The sequence below is a fragment of the Rhodamnia argentea genome, chromosome 3 (genome assembly GCF_020921035.1).
Source record: "Rhodamnia argentea isolate NSW1041297 chromosome 3, ASM2092103v1, whole genome shotgun sequence".
In the NCBI taxonomy this organism is placed as follows: domain Eukaryota; kingdom Viridiplantae; phylum Streptophyta; class Magnoliopsida; order Myrtales; family Myrtaceae; genus Rhodamnia; species Rhodamnia argentea.
This window is the reverse complement of record NC_063152.1, coordinates 5,668,196-5,690,408: the sequence shown is the minus strand read 5'-3', so window position 1 is coordinate 5,690,408 and position 22,213 is coordinate 5,668,196. Positions and strand designations below refer to the sequence as shown.

General features: G+C 41.6%; 1 protein-coding gene across 1 annotated transcript; it reads right to left on the bottom strand.

Moving 5' to 3' along the window:
* Window positions 1-2,403: 2,403 nt before the first annotated feature.
* LOC115731887 (cysteine-rich receptor-like protein kinase 34) lies at window positions 2,404-5,519 on the bottom strand. The gene is made up of 7 exons (XM_048276265.1): window positions 4,604-5,519; window positions 4,333-4,461; window positions 4,008-4,129; window positions 3,705-3,915; window positions 3,311-3,548; window positions 3,049-3,175; window positions 2,404-2,926 (listed from the first exon to the last, which is right to left on the bottom strand). The coding sequence occupies exons 1-7, from the start codon at window positions 5,517-5,519 to the stop codon at window positions 2,597-2,599; spliced, it is 2,073 nt and encodes a 690-aa protein (XP_048132222.1). The 3' UTR covers window positions 2,404-2,596.
* Between the last annotated feature and the right edge of the window lie 16,694 nt (window positions 5,520-22,213).

Below are 22,213 nucleotides of genomic sequence, written 5' to 3'. Positions count from 1 at the left end.
AAAAAATATTTAGCAAAATTTTTTGCGAAATTCAATGGACGTGTGCATATAGGTAGCGATATTTGGAGTGATCCTTGGCAAATTCATTCTTATATGGGTGTCACGTGTCATTGGATAGATGACAATTGGATGATTCAAAAAAGACTTATTGCATTCCGAGTTTTTGATGAAAGCCATTCGGCTCATAATATTTATAGAATAATTAGACAAGTTTTAGAAGAATATAATTTAATAAATAAAGTATTTTCAATTAGTTTTGATAATGTCGCCGCAAATACCGCTTCTATTCCCGAATTAGAAAATATTTGCAAACCCACTTTTGGCGGACAATTTTTTCACATTAGATGTGCTTGTCATGTTTTAAATTTATGTGTACAATATGGTTTACGAACTCTTGACACTTCTCTCGCCCCAATAAAAAGTGCAATTAAATTTTTATGGAGTCGTCCCCAATGTATGAAATCATGGGGAAAATTTTGTAAACAAAATGGGAGAAGGGCAAGAAGATTTCCAAAAGATATTCCGACTCGTTGGAATTCTACGTACGAGTTGCTTCGGCAAACTTTTGAATATAAAGATTTATTATGTATGCTTATTTCACAAAATATTCCCGAAATTACTTTACTTCCTCAACATTGGGACGTTTGCAAGAAAATTTTAGATATTTTGAAAATTTTTAATGATGCTACTAAGACTTTATCCGGTATTTATTATCCTACAATGCATTTATTTTTAATAGAGTGTGTTAATATTGGTAGTGTTTTTAGTGAATATGAAAATGATACCGAATTAGGTCGAACTATTTTAGTAATGCGAGAAAAATGGTTGCATTATTATTTGCAAATTCCTCTTGTCTATTTAGTTGGTATTGTTTTTTATCCACGTATTAAATTAGATGGTTTACAAGATTATTTGAATGTGTATTATCATGATTGTTTACATTTGGATGATTCAATAGATATTTCAAATATATTAGGACATGTTAAAGAATCTATAGTAGCATTATATGGAGAATTTTGTAGTAGATATGGTTTAAGTGATTACGGATCTTTACAATCTACCCTCACGTAGCGAAGGTGGTAGTTCACTTAGTAGAGGGTATAATATGCTTAAGAGTAGGCAAAAAAAAATAAAAAGGGGCAACAGGTAGTATTTCCGAATTAGAAAAATATTTAACCACTCAATTTGAGTTTCGTGATGCAGAACATAGTATAGATTTCGAAATCCCGAAGTGGTGGAAGAGTCACCAAATCGAGTATCCAGTTCTCGCCCTCATCACTCGTCAAATATTAGCAACCCCTTCTTCAACGGTTGCGAGTTGAACAAGCATTTAGTTCGGAGGATTAATTTTGGACAATTTATTTTACTCGCCGTTCAAGATTAAGCCCGGACTCTGTGGAAGCTCAAGCTTGTGTCGGCGATTGGACGAGGGCGAAATATCGACACCAAGAGTTAGATTGTAAACACGAATTTTTTAGCGATGATGTTGGAGATACCACCGCCACGAGTACCACAACGGGTAGCGACGATTGACGATGAGGTAAGTTGGGGTTCTCAAAGGTAAAAGAATTACATGGGCTTTGATTCTTCTATCCCCAAGAAGATATGTAGGCATTTAATGATAATTCATTAAGTTCAAGCCCATTCCTTCTTCTTTTTTTCCCATATTTTATTACAATGTACAATTTAATTGTATTTTATAATTTATTATTTATTATATTTATTTTATTATTTATTATTTTAAAAATTATTATTAAAAAGAAATCGGAATGAACCGCCGTTTCCGAAGCGAAACCGGAACCGGGCCGGAACCGCCGGTTCCGATTCGGAACCGGAACCGGAATTATACACGGCCGGTTCTCGAACCGGAACCGGCGGTTCCACCGAACCGGCCGTGTCTACCCGACGGAGGGATATTTAATCCGAACTCGAGTCAATTTGGCTCGAACGAGGCTTAATGTGAAATTTTCTAATTTTAGGACACGATTACTCATTTAATCAGAATTTATTCCAATTCGAGTAACGATCCTAGAAATTTCCAATTTCCGATTTCTAATTTTTTTAATATCCGATCTTGGGCATCAAATTAAAATTTTCTAGTCGTTCCATAGACTAGATTTTACTATTACGGTCACCCAATTTTCAGGGTGTTACATGTTTCCTCTCAGCTTAAAAATCTATTCTTTTGTCAAGAATATTTCTGACTTTGGCGGATTGACCGAGAGCAAAGAAGCCTGGTAAGTAATGCCAGCGGGAATGGGAGAATACGATTTGGTAAGAGGACGACTGCTAACTCTCTATAGCAATAATTCAACATGAAAGACTTTGATATGGACAGGGAACAACTTTCCAATTGAATGGATCAACCGTATTTTGATCTCTTGAATTGTACATAATTTCAGATGATGAAGAAACATCTGTGAACCCGAAACAGGTCCACAGGCATATCAAAATTTTGAATTTAATTATTACCGGGGTCGTGTCCCCTGCAGGATGTTCCATAGATTCCTAATGCAACTCACCTTGAGTTTAGACCTTTCAAAAGCATAAACTCATCTGAACAGCAGCTCACATCGTCTTACTTCCGAATTCAGCTTCAATCAATCAATAATGATATCATGTACGATGTGGATCCGTCCTGAGCTTCGTTTGTTGATGGCGTTGACAAGCCACTGACCGATGAAGTTGACATTTCTCCGACACTGGCATTGGTCGAATATGCAGGCTGTGTCGGCATTGGGAGGGTCGTGCTCTGGCTGCCGAGCATTAAAACCACCTCAGCCATGGTAGGCCGGCTCCCTACGTTCTCTTGGACACATAACAATGCAATCTGAATGCATCTTGACATTTCACTTCTCGAACTGCTGCTGTTTAACATCGGATCTATAAGGCGAAAAGTTGCTCCCTTTCTCCAATTTTTCCATGCCTGCAGTGCACAGTCGCGAAAGCAAGTAAATGGGTTCTGTAATTTCACATGCGCAAGGGGAAGTAGTATAGATTTTCACTCGCTAAATTGTTGGACAAAAACTCCACAACTTTAAAACTCACGTCGCTCAGTAGGTGCTCCGAATACTTCTTGCCACTGACGATCTCCAATACCACTACGCCGAAGCTATACACATCAGTCTTCACAGAGATCTCTCGATGCCTTACATATTCAGGAGCCATATAGCCACTGCAACACATAAAACAAATAGATCCAAGAATCATCGATCAGGTAATTGAAATTGGCGTATGTTTTTTGCGTTCGCTTTCCTGGAAAGGTTGGGACAGACCACGGACGATCGGAAATTTTTTATTCCAGACTTACAAAGTTCCTGCGGAATGTGAAGTTTTTTCTCTACTTTGGTCCAAATCAAATAGCCTTGTCATGCCAAAATCGGATATCCTAGGATTCATGTTATCATCCAGCAGAACGTTGCTAGGCTTTAGATCAGAGTGTATAATATTAAGGCACGAATCCTCGTGCAGGTAAAGAAGTCCTCGAGCGATTCCTCTTATTATACTGAAACGCCTCTCCCAACTTAACAAAACACGTTTGATTGAATCTGCAAAATAGAGATCATTTAGGTTCTTAATTGTTTTGCGTGTAAAGCAATGTACTGCCAAATGGTTTGATGCAAAAACTTTCCCAAGCGATACTATACATATGCCAGAAGTATCGGTGAAGTTGAAGCAACAAAGTTGAACGTATAAGTTCGTACCAGAAGTGAATCTTTCGAGGCTACCATTGGGTGTGAACTCGAGTATAAGAATTCTTTCCCCTTCTTCCAAACAATACCCATGGAGCTTAATCAGATTTTTGTGCCGAAGTCTGACCAACTGAGCGACCTCATCCTTGAAATGTTGCTGACCTTGATTGGAACACCTCTCAAGCCTCTTCACAGCAATATATTTTCCATTTTCAAGCTTGCCCTACAGTCAAATTTTCAATTGCAAGAAACAATGTTTATCTCCATGTAGTGTATGTAATTCCCAAATAAACATCGAAAAAATTTGCCAGCTACCTTATACACTTTTCCAAATCCCCCTTCTCCAAGCTTATTGCCTTCTGAAAAGGAATTTGTGGCAGCCCTGATCTCGCTCATTTTGAACTGTAAGTTTTCAGTGGTTGCGACTTCCTCTTTTGCTGAAGAAAATGCAGAACAATAAACATGAGATCTCTAGAATCCGATCCAGTTAAAACTTTCTTGTTCTTGACAAATGTAGGATTGGTTTTAGATTCTGCACCTTCTGTAAGAAGGGGAATATAATCCTTACGGTAAGCTTGATAAGAAGTCAATGAATAACAACAAAAATGAAGAACACAAAACTGCCGATAGATCCACTAACCAGATAAGACCTTCCATGGACTAGTTCTTCTCCTTCTAATAAAGCAAGGCATGAAGACAATAGCCATCACGAAGAGAACTCCCGAACCTTCGACTGCATCTACAATCCATAATGAATTCACCGTTTTACCTGTTAACGTTCCCATTGATACATGGACAGGCAATATCATGTGTATTAGAGAAGACTTTATCCCAAATAGCAGGCGCGGACTCTGAATGAGAGTTAGGATTCATGAATTTAAAATCAGCAGTAACCTTAAAATTGAACCAACCATAGGTGACTTGGGCATTTTCTAGTGGAGCAGTATGGTCGTCCTCGGCGACTGCAGTTGGTGGTGGCGGAGATGACACAGGATTTCCCGGCTTGGACACAAAAAACGGGTACAAATCCCATCGGAAAATGCAGCTCGGCTTCTCAACAAGGCCACCTTGATATCCGTGGCAACACTGTTGATAACCATCTATGCATTCCCACAAGCAGCTCTGGCAATCAAGACTAGACAAATCGGGGCTGCACTGCAACAGTGCGTACATCGTCTGGAAGTTCGGCAACAACGTCCTCCCTGCGGCGAACTTGAGCTCTGACGTCCCCATCGAAGCCCTCACTGCCAGCTCCTTTGTCAAGTTCCTCCATATCGGATCGAACTCATCCTGGTCCATCTGGATGTGGCCGGTGTTATAAAGCATTTGCGCCGGAGATGTCTGCTTCACGCCGTAAATCGGATCATTAGAGTAACGGATGATGCAAGGAGGATCTACTGTTCCCCAGGAGAACGCAGCTTTCTGGGTCGGACACTTGATCATCAAATCTTCAGCAGCGGAGCTTATGCACTTAAAGCAAGTGTCGTTCGAAAAGTCGCCTCTGCAGAAAGCAAGCATGTAAACAACGTCCGAGCCGTTCCCTACCTTCCCGGAGTAGAACCCGCCGTTTGAAGCCACGTTGCTAGCCAGAGAAGAGAGGACAAGTTCACGGTTCTCGGCGTAGTTGCCGGCGGCCGTGAAGTTGCCATTGTCGTAGCAGTGTTCGGCGTCCGAGAGGTCCAGCGTTAGGATGTGAAGACAGATAAGGACGGAAGCAAGACGAAGTAGAGAAAGAGGGATTGAAGGAGGCTGTGCAGACATGGTGCTTGCTGGCTGCTTGACCTCCGTTGTCGAAGATGAAAGTGTGGTTGGAGTTTGGTATCGCATGGAGAGAGAGAGAGAAGAAGGGGGAAAAAAAAAGTAGTGGTTGATAGAGAACCACGAAACATCGTTCATGTCAAAGCGCGTTCGGGTGACAAACACGAAATCACATCCCAGTGCTAATATTCAAAGTTGAGTTTTTCCAACACGGATTCTTATGGCCCACGTCAAAGGTGCTTTTGCGTGGCCAAACTAAACCGTAGACCAATAAAATAAAGACTTTTTTTTTTTTTTGGTCGGCAATAAAATAAAGACTTGAACCGTAGGTCAAAAGTGCGTTTCCAACACGGACTCTTAACGGTTCTTTTTGCGGTTTGTATAAGAGAATTTTTGGGTGACCGTCAAACTAACGGTCCGTTTAGTGCCACAAAAAACAAGTAACAATTAATTAAAATTGATGAAAGGTATGCCCTTTTAAGAATTTGTGTCTCACAACATGACTGTTATGCTAACAAAGCCTTTTATATTATATTTTCATCGGTTAACGCCACGAAAATTCTTAAACCGGTATACATGGGAAAAATTATCGAAAAAGTCACTTTTGTCAATTCAATACTAAACCTTTTAAATTTACAAATTCGGTTCTAAAATTTTTGCATTTGTGTCAACTCAGTTCTAAACCTCTTGCATTTGTGTTAATTCGGTTTCTCCAACCAACTTTACATTGTGGCCCTGGTGTGGACGTCGATCGGCACTAACGGGACAATTTTTAATAATATTTTAATAATTTTGAGCTTTTCTATTTTTTTTAAAAAAATTTCATATTCTTTCTTTTTCTAGTTCATTTTCTTTCTCGGATCTTCTTCCTCGTTCATTTTTTTCCTTGTTCATCTTCGTCCTTCGGACCTTTTTCTCTATTCATTTTCTTCCTTTGGATTTTCTTCCTCCACCAAGGTCTTGCTCGCCATTAGCACCGTTGTCGCTAGGCGAGCCGACACCACGATCGCTCGGCGAGGTTGGCCTCTCCCAACCATGGTATCTTGTCGCCATTGCTGGGTGAGCTCAGCTAAGTCTGGCGACGGCCGAACCTCGCCATCGTCCAACAACCTTGCATGGTGACAGTCATTTAGCACCCGCGGTGGCCACGACGGCCAAGGATGCAGGTTGGTAGTGATCCAAGCGGGCGCGGGTGTAGGCGGAAGCTCGCGAAGACGTCGTAACAAAGAAGAAAAACAATAAATAAGAAAAATATATAAAAATAAAAAAATTGAAAAATATTTAAAGATATTAAAATATTATTAAAAATTACCCCGTTGGAGTTGACGGGTCCGCTAGCTAGCTAAAGTTGGCGTAATGAACTAAATTGGTACGAATACAAGAGGTTTAGAATTGATTGACATAAAAATAAATTTATGATTGAATTGGCACAATTGTAAAAGACTGAATTAGCAAAATTAAAAGGCTTAGGACTGAACTTGCAAAAGTGCAATAGGTTTAGGACTTTTTAATTAATTTTCCCGATACACATGTCATAAATTTATGGGAAAGTTTCAAAAAAGGGTCTCAAGTGCGTTGAATTTTTCAAATGAGGACATGAAGTGGATGTTGTTTCAAATAAGGGCCTGAAATAAGGGCACGAAGTGATTTTTTTGTTTCAAAAAATGGCCTAACCAAGGGTGTTTTTCGTCTTTTCATATTTTTTTTATTTTTTCCTTCTCTTTTTCCTTTTTTTTTTTCTCTTCCTCCCCGTTGGTTGCCAGCCATCATCGTTGTCTTCTTCTTTTCTTCATCTTCTTCTTTTCTTGAACCTTCAAACTTTCCTAAACTCTGTCTCTACCCCCTCGCTCCTCTAAAAATGACCAATGCCGGTCCGCCCCTTTGCCGGAAGCCGTCGAATTACGGTCGTGCCCCGACTAAGTAGCCGGCAATGATCACCCTCTTCGCGGTGGCTCTAAATGGGCAATTCGAGATCACTCGAAGCCATCCACCAAGTGCGGGTAGGTCTTTGTTGACGCCTAAATTTTGATTAATCTATTTTTTGCATAAAAATTATAAAAAATCATCTCACATATTTATTTTTAGTGTACATTGCATTGGCATATAATCGGGCAAGCAGAACACTTAATTTAGCATGCGTCTAGACTAGGCACGGGATGGAAAAATACACCGAGAAGATTTGAAACTTCAAGGACTGTATTGCAAATACTTAAAATTTCGAGGACTGTATTGCAAATACTTGGAACTTCGGGGACTGTATTGCAAATACCAAGAGAAGATAATGAAAGGAAGTTGAAGAAGGGAAGATGATGAAGGGAAGATAATGAAGGGAAGATGAAAATGGAAGGTGAAGAAATGAAGATGAAGAAGGGAAGATGAAAATGGAAGGTGAAGAAATGAAGATGAAGAAGAGAAGATGAAGATGGAAGGTGAAGAAATGAAGGTGAAGAATGAAGGATGAAGAACTTTGCCTATAAAAGAGAGAGCTCTTGAGAAGAGTTTTAGAAGGGGAAGTGGAAGAGAATTGAGAGAGAGAGTAGAGGAGAATTTTTGTGATAGAGAGCTCTTGGTGGAAGAGAATTGAGAGAGTTTTGAGAGAGTTTTTTGAGAGGAATTTTTAGAGAGGAAAAAGAGAGTTCTTGAGAAAAATCAGAAGAGAAAATTCGAGAGTGAAGAAAAGAGTTTTAGTCGAGCATCATCTTCGACGAGTCCCGACACATATTTCGCCTCTCGCCACCCAACAACGCCATTGCTTGCCATTTTCGACGACAGCCGCGTTCTTCCAGCTCCGAGATCTTGAAGGGAACTATAACGTGTATGTGAGTAAGATTTTGTGTAATAAAAGGTAATCCTTTCCATCTCGATCTACAAAAATGTAATCGTTTGGTTTGAACATTTGTTTGTTTATTTTAGACATGCCACGTGTTCCAAATTTTAGCATTATTACATGTTAATTTATTTTTATAAATACTCGTGATTGGCTGCGTTTTCTTTCTTTCTAAATCACCCATGGTGTATATCGTACAAAGTTCAATGTTTTACATCCCCATAAAAAGAAGAAAAAACCAAAAAAATTGCATCTTTGAATTTCAAGTAAAATCCATCAAAATTGCCAAATCAAATATTTTTCATGAAAATGGTACCGAAAGGGCGTTAGAGTAATCTAGCGTAACCAAATCCCCCGAATTCAAAATCTCCGGTTCGCGGAAATAAGATAGTTTTCTCCCGCTATTTTATTTAGGTTTCTAATCAACCTACCGAAAATGATTAGTGGCGACTCCAAATTCAAATCACATTGCATGTTAATTATTTGAACCTTAAGTTGCGATTTGGTATGGACTTGGGAGAGTCCGAGTTAGGTTAGTTAATTAATTAACCTGATAATCCATTAGCCCGAAAATTAACTTGTTTATTTTTCTAGGTCGCGACAGACTTAGCGACTCATTTGGGACCCAAAGAGGACTTAGGCCGGATAATTTCATGAAAAAGAAATCACTTGATTTGGTAAACTTTGATTGAATTCTCATTCTTAGGTGTTAAATGTTTTTGCAGATTGGGAGTTATAAGGGGAGAAGTGATCGGCTAACCCTTTGTTTTGCAGGCTTGGTGAATTGGAATTGTGATTTAACTTTTGAATCATTGAAGCGGTGTTTGCCTTTAATTGTTGTGCATGATTTATCGTATTTGCACTACACTTTACATAACCCGTGACCGGACCTGGGTCACACTAATAGTTTTAAGATGGTATTTAGATGGTTCTTTAACCTTGGTGGTAAGGTTTCGCTAAAGGTTATCCCATCCGGATCCCGAAATTTTTTTCAAAAAATGGCTCAAGGGTCGTTCTCATACACGTGAGGCTACGATGCATGAGAATTGCCCTTGTCGACCGAACCAAGCCGAAGTGATTGGACTCGACTAGTCATGACTATTGTACGCGAGGTTGCGACTAGTCATGATAAGCTGTGCGTGAGGCTGCGACATGTCGTTTCGTTCATCATTTCACTTTGCAAAAGCCTTTTGGATAGATAGAATAAGATTTAAACTCACGATTCATGCGCATGTCTTTGTGATTGACATTTTCTTCGTATGAGAGGTAATTTCTTGTCTCTTGTACCATGTTATCTCATTTTTATTTTGGGCCAGTCCATGATTTAGATTGATTGTTTAGAAGTTTCATTGTCTTATTTCCAATTTCGCACTTTGCTTCCGTAGCTTTTACAATTTCATCGGTTGTCCTCAATTCTGATTTGGCTTATTCCTGTTGTGCGATTTTTACTAAATTCTACGATCGAGCTTTGAGTAAGTGCCAAACACGAAAGTTGTAGACCTATGTTTCAACTAATATCTTGCAAAATTTCAGAATTAAATTCATAATTTAAGATGGCCCTTCGTTTTTTCAACAACATGCGGTTATAACAGTTTTCTGAACGTGATTTTTTTGGAAAGACACATTAAACTGATTTGATCCGTGCATTTCTAGTCTGATTGGCCAACATAAAAGTTGTTCATCACCTTCTCAACTATAAGCTCGTAAAATTTGGACATGTTTTGATCAACGTGCGAATTAATACGAATTTTTTCGTAAAAGCGGACAAACTGAAAATTACATGTTTCAGTCCTTTGGTCATAATCACTTTGTTCGTTTGAGTCTAGAGGGATGTCATGGGCCGGCTCGCTATTCTTGCTCCCTGTACTCATTTTGGGTTTGTTATCGGCGTACAGGTAATTTATCACGGATCCTCTACACATTACTCGATCGATCGCAAAGAGGATGGCCGACATCAACGCTATCGTCGGTCTTTGCCCTAGACGAGAAACTTGGCTCCTTGATCGAGCGCTTTGAAGGGATGATGTCCCGAAAGATGGAAGAAATTATGGCCGCCTTCACCGCCAAACTTCAATCATCCGCCGCCATCCCGCCGCTTCTCGCTCTAGTTCCTCCTACGGACAACTTCGGTAAAGCCCTGGAAGCTACTCCCTATCCGACAATGCCGGTAGAGGATGTGATCATCACAGGCGTGAACTCGAGCCCGCCGCCCGTAGTCCCAATCCCTCAAGCCAACCCCGTGGCCCCCGGGTTGAATGTTGATACGGTCAAACTGTTGGCCCAAATGGAACAGAGGATCCGAGAGGTTGAGGGGACTCACAACATACCCCAGATTGACCTGTCTGTCTTTTCAAAGGTCACGGTGCCGGAGAAGTTCAAGATGCCCGGCTTCGAGAAGTATGATGGGACTTTCAACCCGGTTCAGCATGTCCGGAGTTGTCACAAATGTCAGATTCATGGTGACAAGATTAATGTCCCTCCGAACGAGTTGCATCGATTATCTGAACCATGGCCGTTTTCTATGTGGGGCATTGATGTTATCGGCCCTATCAATCCTAAAGCATCCAATGGGCATCGATTCATCTTGGTAGCAATTGACTATTTCTCTAAATGGATCGAAGCCGCATCTTATTTAGAGGTCACAAGACGAAATATCGTGAATTTTATCCGCCGGGATATCATTGCTCGATACGGTTCACCCGAAGCTATAATCACCGACAATGGCTCAAACTTGAACAACAAGCTAATGGACGAATTGTTCAAGGAATTCAAGATCAAGCATCCGAACTCTTCCCCATATCGTCCTCAGATGAATGGAGCGGTAGAAGCCGCCAATAAGAATATTAAGAAAATCTTAGCAAAGACGGCTGAAAATTATCGCGATTGGCATGAGAGGTTGCCATTTGCGCTTATGGCATATCGGACCTCGATCCGGACATCTACGGGAGCAACCCCGTATTCTCTAGTATATGGAATGGAGGCTGTTCTACCAATTGAAGTGGAAATTCCTTCGTTACGTATATTGTCTCAAGCTAAGTTGACTGAAGCCGAATGGATCCAGCGGAGGACGGCCCAATTGAATCTAATCGACGAAAAGAGACTTAAGGCTGTATGTCATGGCCGAGTGTTATCGGCAGAGGGTTGCTAAATCATTCAACAAAAAAGTTCGGCCTCGATATTTTCGGATCAATGACCTGGTCTTGCGAAAATTGTTGCCAATAGTCCCACTCCCGGAAGGGAAGTTTGCTCCAAACTATGGTGGTCCATATATAGTAAAGAAGGTGCTCCCTGGTGGTGCTTTGATTCCGGCCGAGATGGATGGTCGTGTATTTACCAACCCGGTGAATTCGACTCTGTAAAGAAATATTATACTTGATTTACTCTGATGTTTTCATAATCGAGTTATAATATTTATACGGATTCTCAAGTTGTTCACATTTGGGCATTCGTTTGTTTCATCGCTACCAATTTTTCTTTGAGAGATCGTTTCGAATGGGGGGTCTCTGCGGCCCAATTGAATCGGCCATCGGTAGCGTGAGATTTACATATTCACGAGAGAAAAAGGGGTTATCTTGCGAAAAAATATGATGACCAAGATGAAATCGGTAAAAACTTGCATTCGTTTCATCCATCGAAAGCCTTACAAATAGATCATTGGGGTGGGAACGTAAAGCCAAACCGAGCCCTAATGAGCATCACAAAGGAGCTTAAGCGGTCCTCCATACAATTGATGCTCCGCCTACACCGATCGCTTCGAGAATCAAGATCCGCCAGCTTAAAGAGGAGGAGCTCACATTTCTCTTTAAGCTCGGCTACCTTGTCCTCGTGATACTCGACAATGATTCCAAGTCATGGATCGGCATTCTCCCGCGGGCTATATCCGGGTCGGATCGTCCATCCTTTCTTCCAGCCATGTGCATTGGAATTTCAAAACAATATTGAGCGGATCACGCTCAAAGATGGTCCGAGACATGGCCAAACGTTCCACCAAGTTTCTCCTCTCACGAACCAGCAAGGAGACTTGATCATTACCGTAGTCAAGGGCCTTCTTATAATTGTCGGCTACAAGACCGGCCAACACCAAGTTATCCGTCCGATCCCGATAGCGTGCCCTCACAAGATAGGCCAAAGTAACATCTTGATGAGCGTGATTGTAAGCCTCCAGGGAAGTTAGTGAAGAGGGTAGGGAAGATCCTATATTCCTCTTCTAACTTGGTACCTTGAATAGAAGTAATGTCCATATCCCTAAACATAAGACGAATTTCGGTTTCGACCTCCGGATGGTTGGCTATATAAGAGTAGCCCTGGCCTAGGAGATTATAAAGTTTCTCCCATTTGGCCAAAACCTCAGCCGAGAAGACGTGTGCGGGGAGGGAGGCCATTGTTGTTGAAGCAACCGAAAAAGAATGGATGCGAAAGAGTGCTTAGAAGGTTGGAGATGAAGATATGAAAGCGATAATCGTCTCGGCGTTAAATCCTAATTTAAATGGCAGGGAAAAGTCATAGCAATAATTATTGTGGGGGCCGAGTTAATTATCCGGGTGAAACTACAGGACGTTTCGTCCGTGAATCACGGATCTACCATCTCGAGGCTCACGAATTCGAAAAAGTTGCGAAACGACTTAAAGGTTCCGCCATATTAAAAGAGGGACAAGCATACTGCGAGAAAAGATTTGAGGGTCCCACCATGTTAGAAGGAAATGAAGAAGACAGAGCGGGAAACACGAAATCTTGGGAGAAGCACTTGGCTTAGTGGTTTTCATCCACGTTAAAAGGGAGGCTCACGGAACATGCATGTTTACTCGGAAGAATTTGGAGAGAGTAAGCATACGGCGGAGAGTAGAGTGAACAAAAGGCGAGTAAGAAGTATTTCAATCCAACATGTTTGGAGGCTACCAGCACTTACTTGGAGGCAACCAACCTAGACATCCCCGAGAATGAACTGCTGAATTTCGAGGCGGATCCAGCCTTGAAGCCGTAAAACCCAACTCCCTTGGCGGTGAAGTTCAAGATCTCGATAACAGCAACAACAATAGCAGCGGCAGCAGCCGTAGTCAACCCCCGGAAAAGAAAACATCAAATCAAAGAGCTCGAAGCTGCCTTTAAGGAGTGCCCTTACGTGAACGGGAAACGAAAAAATGAGTTGAGCCGGAAGCTAGGAATGGAGCCCTTGAAGGTCAGGTTTTGGTTTCAAAACAAGCGGGCCCGAGTGAAGGTTCGAAGTGAAAGTCATGAACTTGCGTCTCTAAAGGAAGAAAATGAAGAGCTTCGAGCGAGAGATCAAGAGGTATAGGGATGCTCTTAACATCGCTATTTGCCATGTCTGCAGCAACCCCATCACCTTTGGTGGCATGTTCCTTGATGAGCCACATCCGAGCATTGAAAATGCTCATTTATCGATTCATCCTCCCGAGCAAGTTCTCGCACAATCGGATTTCGTTGGGGATACATCCCGGAATGTCGGCCTTGCGGAGCGAGGCGAACCGATGCCCTTCGAGGGAAGTGACATGCATCACTACAATTGGAGTTTCCACGATGTCACGATCGGCCAATTCAATACGATGAAACTCCGAATCCGTAGCCTACATGAAGCTTGAGTTTTTATTATGGGCTTTCAAAATATCACTCTTTTGAGCATTACTAGCTAGCCCTTCCGAATTCTCAAGAGAAGTAGCGACATGCGTGAATGAATGTACTGTTTGTTACAAAGTCCCCATGTGAGACATTCTTCCTTTTACGCCTAGAGTTAATCAAGGGGCAAAGAACAGTACTATCCGCAAATATCGTCATGCTTAAATGCGTGAATTCTTTGTCAGATTTGACTGAACGCCGAAAGAAAAAGCATTAAAAGCCTTCACATAGGTAGATGCAAAAAGATTTGAGGAGGGAAATAACTCGCCTCGTTCGTAGGAGAAAGCGGAAAGATTTGAAGAGGGAAATAAGCGCCTCGCTCGTAGGAGGGAGCGAAAAGATTTGAGGAGGGAAGTAACTTGCCTCGTTTGTAGAGAAAGTGAAAAGATTTGAGGGCTCCTCCATATCGAAAAAGGAAGAAGATGATAGATGGAGTGAGAGATGAGAGTTATTACGAAACGGATCCAAGGCACTAAGACCGAAAAGGAGAGAAAAAGCTGTCCTCTTTCGTAAAGAAAGCGAAAACCCGTCTGCAAGACTAATAAAAAAAAGAGAGAGGAAGTTTATAAAGAACTTGAAGTCTCCATACACCTAGCGACCTTCGAATCCGTCACGAAAGGCCATCATCGCTTTTGTGATTTTCGGGCAATTTGTTTTTGCAAGTCCACGAACATCTAAAGCTCATTCTCTAGTCGAAACATCCATTTTCGTTCTACATATGGAAGGTTTTAAAAGAAAAACACGTTCATTCCAAGCGGAAGTATGGGAACCTTCCTATCTTGAGGATCTGCTGAGTCATGGCCATTGATGGCAACCCCGTTTCCCTCTCAATCCTCGTTGCTATCTTTGAGAAGTTGCATGTACGGGGTTTTTGCTTATGCGAAGGCAACGGATGCCTTAGAAGTGCTGAGGCGGTACAAAGAAGAGTTTGACATCGTCGTCACAGCCGTGGTAGGGATTAATATGGACGGTTTCGGCTCTCTTAAAGATCATTGATTCCGAGTTAGACATACGGGTCATCGTAGTATCGGCAAGTAATGATCGCGATTCATAACGAGGGCCACATTGCATGGTGCTCGAGACGTCCTACGAAGCCGATCTGCGTTCGAATGCTCCAAAACATTTGGCAGCATGCTGTAAGGAAGCAATTACTCGAACAAAAAAACTACGACCAAGGCGATGACGACGATTTTGTCCAAAAGAAAAGGCCCCTTTGGTCCGCCAAGCTTCATTCTATATTCATTGAGGCGGTTCGACAGCTAGGAATCAATTCAAGACGACCAATGGCTGTACACGAGAATAATGAATATAGACGGACTCACCATGCAAAGTGTCACGAATCACCTTCAAAGGGTTAGAGATAAGGCGAGGAAGCACGATGCGAGGTTGGGACCAACACGACAGGACCAAAGTTGATTGGAAGATCAATACCGGGAAAATCTACCGAGCAAAAGGTACTCGGCCACTTCCCAATCAAGAATACATGTCATACCAACCTTCCGCTGGTGGTTCTAGCAGCGGACCAGTTGATCATCCCTACAAGTTTCCGAGCAACGGCGGAAGCTCAAGCTCAAGGGGTCAGGCTGCTCACGGTGAAAACAAAGTGGGAAACCCGTCGCTAGTGTTAGCAAGTAACACTACCCAATTCGAGTATCAATCAGAAGATTACTTTGATGATGAGCTCACCACATTGATCGCCCGGTTCGGAGGCGAAGGACCTCCCGAGTTGTGATCCGAAGCAAGTGATTATGGATCCTTGAACAACGATCGTTGGTGTATGATCCAAGACAAAATCGATCGATCATTGGAATGGCCAGCAAGAGAGGTGGAACCAATCTTGCATGAATACTCCTTTAATTCCATGTATAGTTCCCCTGCGTGGGATATTTTTTTTACTTTCTAGCTGTCTAGAATTTGCCTAGAGTTAAAGGGCGAATTTTCTCTTCTCTTGTCAAATGTGTAAGTTCCTTACTAAGCTAGGCCAGTAGCAAATCAATTTGTGGACGACGCCCCTGAACATCCGTAAAGAGAGATTCCGAATAGCCTTACTTAGGAGAATACGAGTAAAAGACCAAGCGGGCTCAAAGATGGGTAACTCCGTATCGTCCCAATTGGCTCTCGGTCATTCCAAACTCTAAATTATGCTTATTTCATTCTCGACAGGAGATTGCCAACTGTTTTGAGAACAATATAGCAAAAAGCGAACCAACCGTGGACGCCAACATCACCACAGCCTAGTGGTTGGGGGAATGACAGTGGTCCGAGGCGTCCCAGGTTCGATCCCGGGATTTGACATCAATGTACAAAGATTAATAAAAACCTTTTTGCTTCGCGATTCAATGCCGATTGAAGCTCAGCCCGGATGGTTACAAAACCGGAGAGATAACATCCCGGACATACAATCCGATCCAGAAGAGTTGATCTTTTCAATTCAAAGTTCACAAGAAATTCGTACAAGGGTAAAGCGGTATCGTTTCAACTCGTTTAGAACATGAGAACGTATATTGACGCTTTCCCTTTTGATTTTTACGGGGGTCACTGCCTTTCCAGATATGGAAGTATCCATTCTCCCTGAAAAAATTAATGAAATAAGAAATTCCTGGAGCCTTTGACAATCTCATGTCTCGAACCAGATAATGAAGTTTTGCAACTCATTTGCATGAGCGGGGGCAACTCCCAATCCACGCCCCTAAGAAGTTTCTTATGTGCTTGCGAATTCTGTCCACCAAGATAAAAAGTTGCTGCATTTTAGATGCTCAAAAACACTCATACATTGCATAGTTTGCGCATGACTGTTCCTCATGTTTAATTTACCAACTCTGAATAAGGAACATGAACTACATAAGATACATCGAATGTATGGAATGGGGCGAGCGGGATGATGATGAAAGGCAATCATTTCCCAAACACGTCCCATTTTTTCGGGAGAGTTGAACGGTGGCTAAGTTCCGCATTTCACAAGGTAAAATGTTTTCTCGCAAAAGGTACGATAGCCAAAATGACAGAGGCATTCAGTTCTCTATCCCAAACACTACAGGTGATCCATTGATTACCCTTTTTGAGCGGTGGTTTCATTTCTTTACCCCTGTTAAGAACCACCCCACATCGGGGTCCGGACGGGTTAATTCCAGCAGCAACACGAGGTAAATGGTTAGAAATTTTCTTGCTCGGACTAACATTAATCTTCGGGTGTTTCTTTGCATTTATACTCGAATTTTAATTCAAGTGCCTTAGGATGATGAAGAGCATTCACTTCTCTATCCTATACACTTCATTCTTTGCATAGCCCACTTGAGCCTGCAAATTCATTTCTTAAACCCCTGTTGGTGATCATTTGCTCATTCCAAAGACGAAGATAGCATTTTCACAAGGATTAGAATTGGAGATGGTCGGGTCAACGGAGAATTCCCGAATGGACTCATTTCTTGTATGCTAGATTTTCTATGTTTACATAATTTTTCTTTGTAAATGTTTATGTTTGTTGTAATTCCTGGTTAAAAATCATTGGATTGTAAAAAAAAAAAAAAAAAAGGAGAGGCAAACTCAACTTAAAGGAGAAGGGCCCGCTCTCGAAAAAAAAAAAAAAAAGCAAAATAAAGAGATATCGAAGAGCTCTCAAAGAAAAAGGAAAAGAAATCTCTTCTCGAAAAAAAGAAGAAAAAAGAAAAATGAGAGTCGGGAGTAAGAAAAGCAAAGGCCGATCTCATATGAAAATTTCGAGCATAGGAAAAGCAAAGTGCCTACCAAAAGTAAGGCCAATGCACATTCATTTGTAAAGTACTTCTGAATTTTGAATGTACATTTTTGCATGTTAAGTTGTAAATTCCATGTACATGTTTGCATTGTGTCTCTTGCAAATCCTTGACAGACACTTGTTGTGAAGAAGACTCCCCAAGAAATCGGTTTGTAAAGTGCAATTTTTAATAGAAAATTACCATCCCTCATTCAATGATGGAATTCTTTCCGAAGACATTTCCGGAAGACCATGATCGGTGACTAGTCGGCGACGATCACCAACGTCAAGCCCCTTCTCATTTAATTTATGAGCCAAAACGAGCCTTTTCGTTCCTCGGTCCCCAATCCTAGCCTACGTTATAACCATCCAAAGTCTCTTCGATTAGGGCACTTGAGTTAACGTAGAGTTAAATGATTTTAAGCATCACTCGAAGAGGTTCGAGCAAGATTATTTCTCTCTCATTTTTGCGGGGTTCTTGACTTGTAAATCCGGAGCAGATGATGAAGAAATTCATTTCAGCAGCTTTGACTCAACGAGAGTCCCCTTTGTAAACCTTTGACCTAGCCCTCATTACGGTCCTAATCAAGACCTCCCGGATCGGCTCGGTCGTATCAATTGCGAGATTACTTGGATCCTTATCGAATGCGATGATGGAAAGATTGAGTGATTTCTCTTGAATCCTCGAGAGACAGGATAAATAGCTTTTCTCGAGAGTGAGAGAAAGCCCTTTCGGATCGAAGTCCCCCATTCAGCTCACATTCGAGGTATTCGTCATGTGAGAACCTCCCTGGACAAAATTGGTAATGCAAACTTGACAGAATGGTTATGCATGAACCATAGTATGAGTGATTGCATTATACTCATTGTTGAATATGTTTGTGTGTGTTACCTCGACATTCTATGATACGTAATACATTCCCGATGTTCGAGTTCCCTCCCAAGGTCTCGAAATTCATCCAAGGATTATTGAATGAGCAAGTTTTGCTGGCAAATGCCTACCGGTGCGATACGGCAATCTGTTTCGTTCCTTGATTAATCGTTTGGAGAACCCGGGTAAGTTTTACGAACCCCTTTTCAAATTAACAACTCTTCGATGATAGTTGTTATGATTCAATTCGAGCAATATGCCCCTTTTGTACCTATCGATTCCATTCAATGGTGCTCCTATCAAACATTGTTCAATTCGGGCGTATGCCTCTTACCGTCAGTCGTGAAGACATATGCATTGGCGATCTTGACATCTTATCAAATCATAACGACGTAGCTCTTATGATTTCGGTCTCGAATCACGAAGACGTATGCACTGGTGATCTTGACGTTTAGTCGGCTCATAATGACATAGCTCTTATGATTTTCGGCTCCTTTATCAAATCATGAAGACATAAGCACCCATGGTTTTGATCCAAACCAAATCATAATGACGTAGCTCTTATGATTTTGTTTCTCTTTTGTCGAATCGTGAAGACATATGCACTGGCGATTTCAACATTTAATCAACTCACAACGACGTAGCTCTTGTGAACTTGATTTCACTTCTTTCGACTCACAACGACGTAGCTCTTGTGATCTCAAACGACACACATATCTTGCGCTGTCTTGCATTAGGGAGAAGTCTCTGATAACAGATAGGCCAAATACCTTAAAATCCTTGCATCCGCAAAAAGAAGCTTGGAAATTAAGTGAACCATTAGCTTACGAGAAATTTGGTAAAACAGGTATTCTTGTATGCGATCCATGTGCAGGTTTCTTTAACAAAAAAAAGAGGAGGAGAAGTTTTAGCACATGTTATTTACAGTCTTGCATATCATGCATCACTTCATTACATAAAAAATGGGATTAAAACTCCCGCCAAAAAGTTCATCCATAATTTGCCTTGTCAAAATTTAGGATTCAATTTTGTCTTTGAGCGGAACCTCTAGGAGCCTCCACTCAAAGAGGGGCAGCCATTGACGCCTAAATTTTGATTAATCTATTTTTTGCATAAAAATTATAAAAAATCATCTCACATATTTATTTTTAGTGTACATTGCATTGGCATATAATCGGGCAAGCAGAACACTTAATTTAGCATGCGTCTAGACTAGGCACGGGATGGAAAAATACACCGAGAAGATTTGAAACTTCAAGGACTGTATTGCAAATACTTAAAATTTCAGGGACCGTATTGCAAATACTTGGAACTTCGGGGACTGTATTGCAAATACCAAGAGAAGATAATGAAAGGAAGTTGAAGAAGGGAAGATGATGAAGGGAAGATAATGAAGGGAAGATGAAAATGGAAGGTGAAGAAATGAAGATGAAGAAGGGAAGATGAAAATGGAAGGTGAAGAAATGAAGATGAAGAAGAGAAGATGAAGATGGAAGGTGAAGAAATGAAGGTGAAGAATGAAGGATGAAGAACTTTGCCTATAAAAGAGAGAGCTCTTGAGAAGAGTTTTAGAAGGGGGAAGTGGAAGAGAATTGAGAGAGAGAGTAGAGGAGAATTTTTGTGATAGAGAGCTCTTGGTGGAAGAGAATTGAGAGAGTTTTGAGAGAGTTTTTTGAGAGGAATTTTTAGAGAGGAAAAAGAGAGTTCTTGAGAAAAATCAGAAGAGAAAATTCGAGAGTGAAGAAAAGAGTTTTAGTCGAGCATCATCTTCGACGAGTCCCGACACATATTTCGCCTCTCGCCACCCAACAACGCCATTGCTTGCCATTTTCGACGACAGCCAGCGTTCTTCCAGCTCAGAGATCTTGAAGGGAACTATAACGTGTATGTGAGTAAGATTTTGTGTAATAAAAGGTAATCCTTTCCATCTCGATCTACAAAAATGTAATCGTTTGGTTTGAACATTTGTTTGTTTATTTTAGACATGCCACGTGTTCCAAATTTTAGCATTATTACATGTTAATTTATTTTTATAAATACTCGTGATTGGCTGCGTTTTCTTTCTTTCTAAATCACCCATGGTGTATATCGTACAAAGTTCAATGTTTTACATCCCCATAAAAAAGAAGAAAAAACCAAAAAAATTGCATCTTTGAATTTCAAGTAAAATCCATCAAAATTGCCAAATCAAATATTTTTCATGAAAATGGTACCGAAAGGGCGTTAGAGTAATCTAGCGTAACCAAATCCCCGAATTCAAAATCTCCGGTTCGCGGAAATAAGATAGTTTTCTCCCGCTATTTTATTTAGGTTTCTAATCAACCTACCGAAAATGATTAGTGGCGACTCCAAATTCAAATCACATTGCATGTTAATTATTTGAACCTTAAGTTGCGATTTGGTATGGACTTGGGAGAGTCCGAGTTAGGTTAGTTAATTAATTAACCTGATAATCCATTAGCCCGAAAATTAACTTGTTTATTTTTCTAGGTCGCGACAGTCTTGAGGTCGTCTAGCTAGTTCATGTCTCGCTTCAAAGGCACATAGCGTAAAAGCTTTCGTGGGTTCGGTACCACGGGCTACTCGGTGCCGGGTAGTTGTTCCCATGTGCTGATGGAATGAGTGAAGCCATTGTAAAGGCACTTACAGTTGGTCAGAAGCAGAGTTGACTTCCTAGTTAAGCTATTTTTTCCTGTTGTTCATACGCGTATCTCGCCGAGGTATAGCAAGTCCCCGCTGTTGCTGAGCCTCGGCTCCCTCCCCACCTTAGCATACTCCCACTGTGTGTCCACCACGCGCCCCCGAATCCAGCTTGGCAAACCCAGCACTCGGTTGTCTCGGTCACTTAGGACGCCGTCGCTGCTGTCGGCCCGGTCGATGACGAACCCGGGCACTTTGGTTATCACGTCATCCGAGTTGACGATGCACAAGACCTTGATCCTTGCTCCTCAAGGCAGCACCGGAAGCTCCGGTTGCCCATCCGTGGGGTCCCAAAGGAGGTGACAGTGACAAGTAGGGTCGCGCTCCCGAAGGCCATCTTCACGTCGTATACGATGAGCATTGCCGGGGCCGCACCCAAGCCGTGGCCGGTTCGTTGTAATAGGACTGCAAGAGCCGTGAGATCTCCTCGTACACCATCTCCTATGAGCTCGGGCAATTTGGGGCGCGTGACGTGCACAGGCTTTGTAACCCACTCTCCACCATGGGCGCTTACGGGAGAGTGGAAATGGGAGCGAGCCGCTGGGTCGGAGGCGTGCTTGCTGTAATTCGACGACTTTAGGCGAGGGAGCGGGCTGACCATGGTCGTTTTTGTAAAGAGGAGCGAGGGTTAGAATGGAGTGATAGTTCGGAGAAGTCTGAAGGTTCAAGAAAAGAAGAAAAGAAGAAGACGACGATGATGATGGTAACCAACGGGGAGGAAGAGAAAAAAAAAAAGGGAAAAGAAGAAAAAAGTCAGAAAATGTAAAAAGACGAAAACATCCTTGGTGGGGCCCTTTTTTGAAACAAAAATGGCACTTCAAGCCCTTATTTGAAACAAGGTCCACTTTAGGCCCTTATTTGATAAATTCAAGGTACTTGGGGGCCCTTTTTTTGAAAATTTCCCTAAATTTATGCCAAATTAATTATTTAACTACCAAAAATCCTAAACTAGTAGATCTTAGACAAATTTACCGTTAATTTTCTTTGAACTGGGTTGATAC

What these genes read in the sequence shown, in the direction of transcription:
- LOC115731887 (XM_048276265.1), bottom strand. Translation starts at nt 5,519, where the DNA reads ATGCGATACCAAACTCCAACCACACTTTCATCTTCGACAACGGAGGTC. An exon ending in CCTCGAAAGATTCACTTCTG is followed by an intron (nt 3,549 to 3,704) that starts GTACGAACTTAT and finishes TCTATTTTGCAG; the next exon opens with ATTCAATCAAACGTGTTTTG. An exon ending in CGGAGCACCTACTGAGCGAC is followed by an intron (nt 2,927 to 3,048) that starts GTGAGTTTTAAA and finishes TGTGCACTGCAG; the next exon opens with GCATGGAAAAATTGGAGAAA.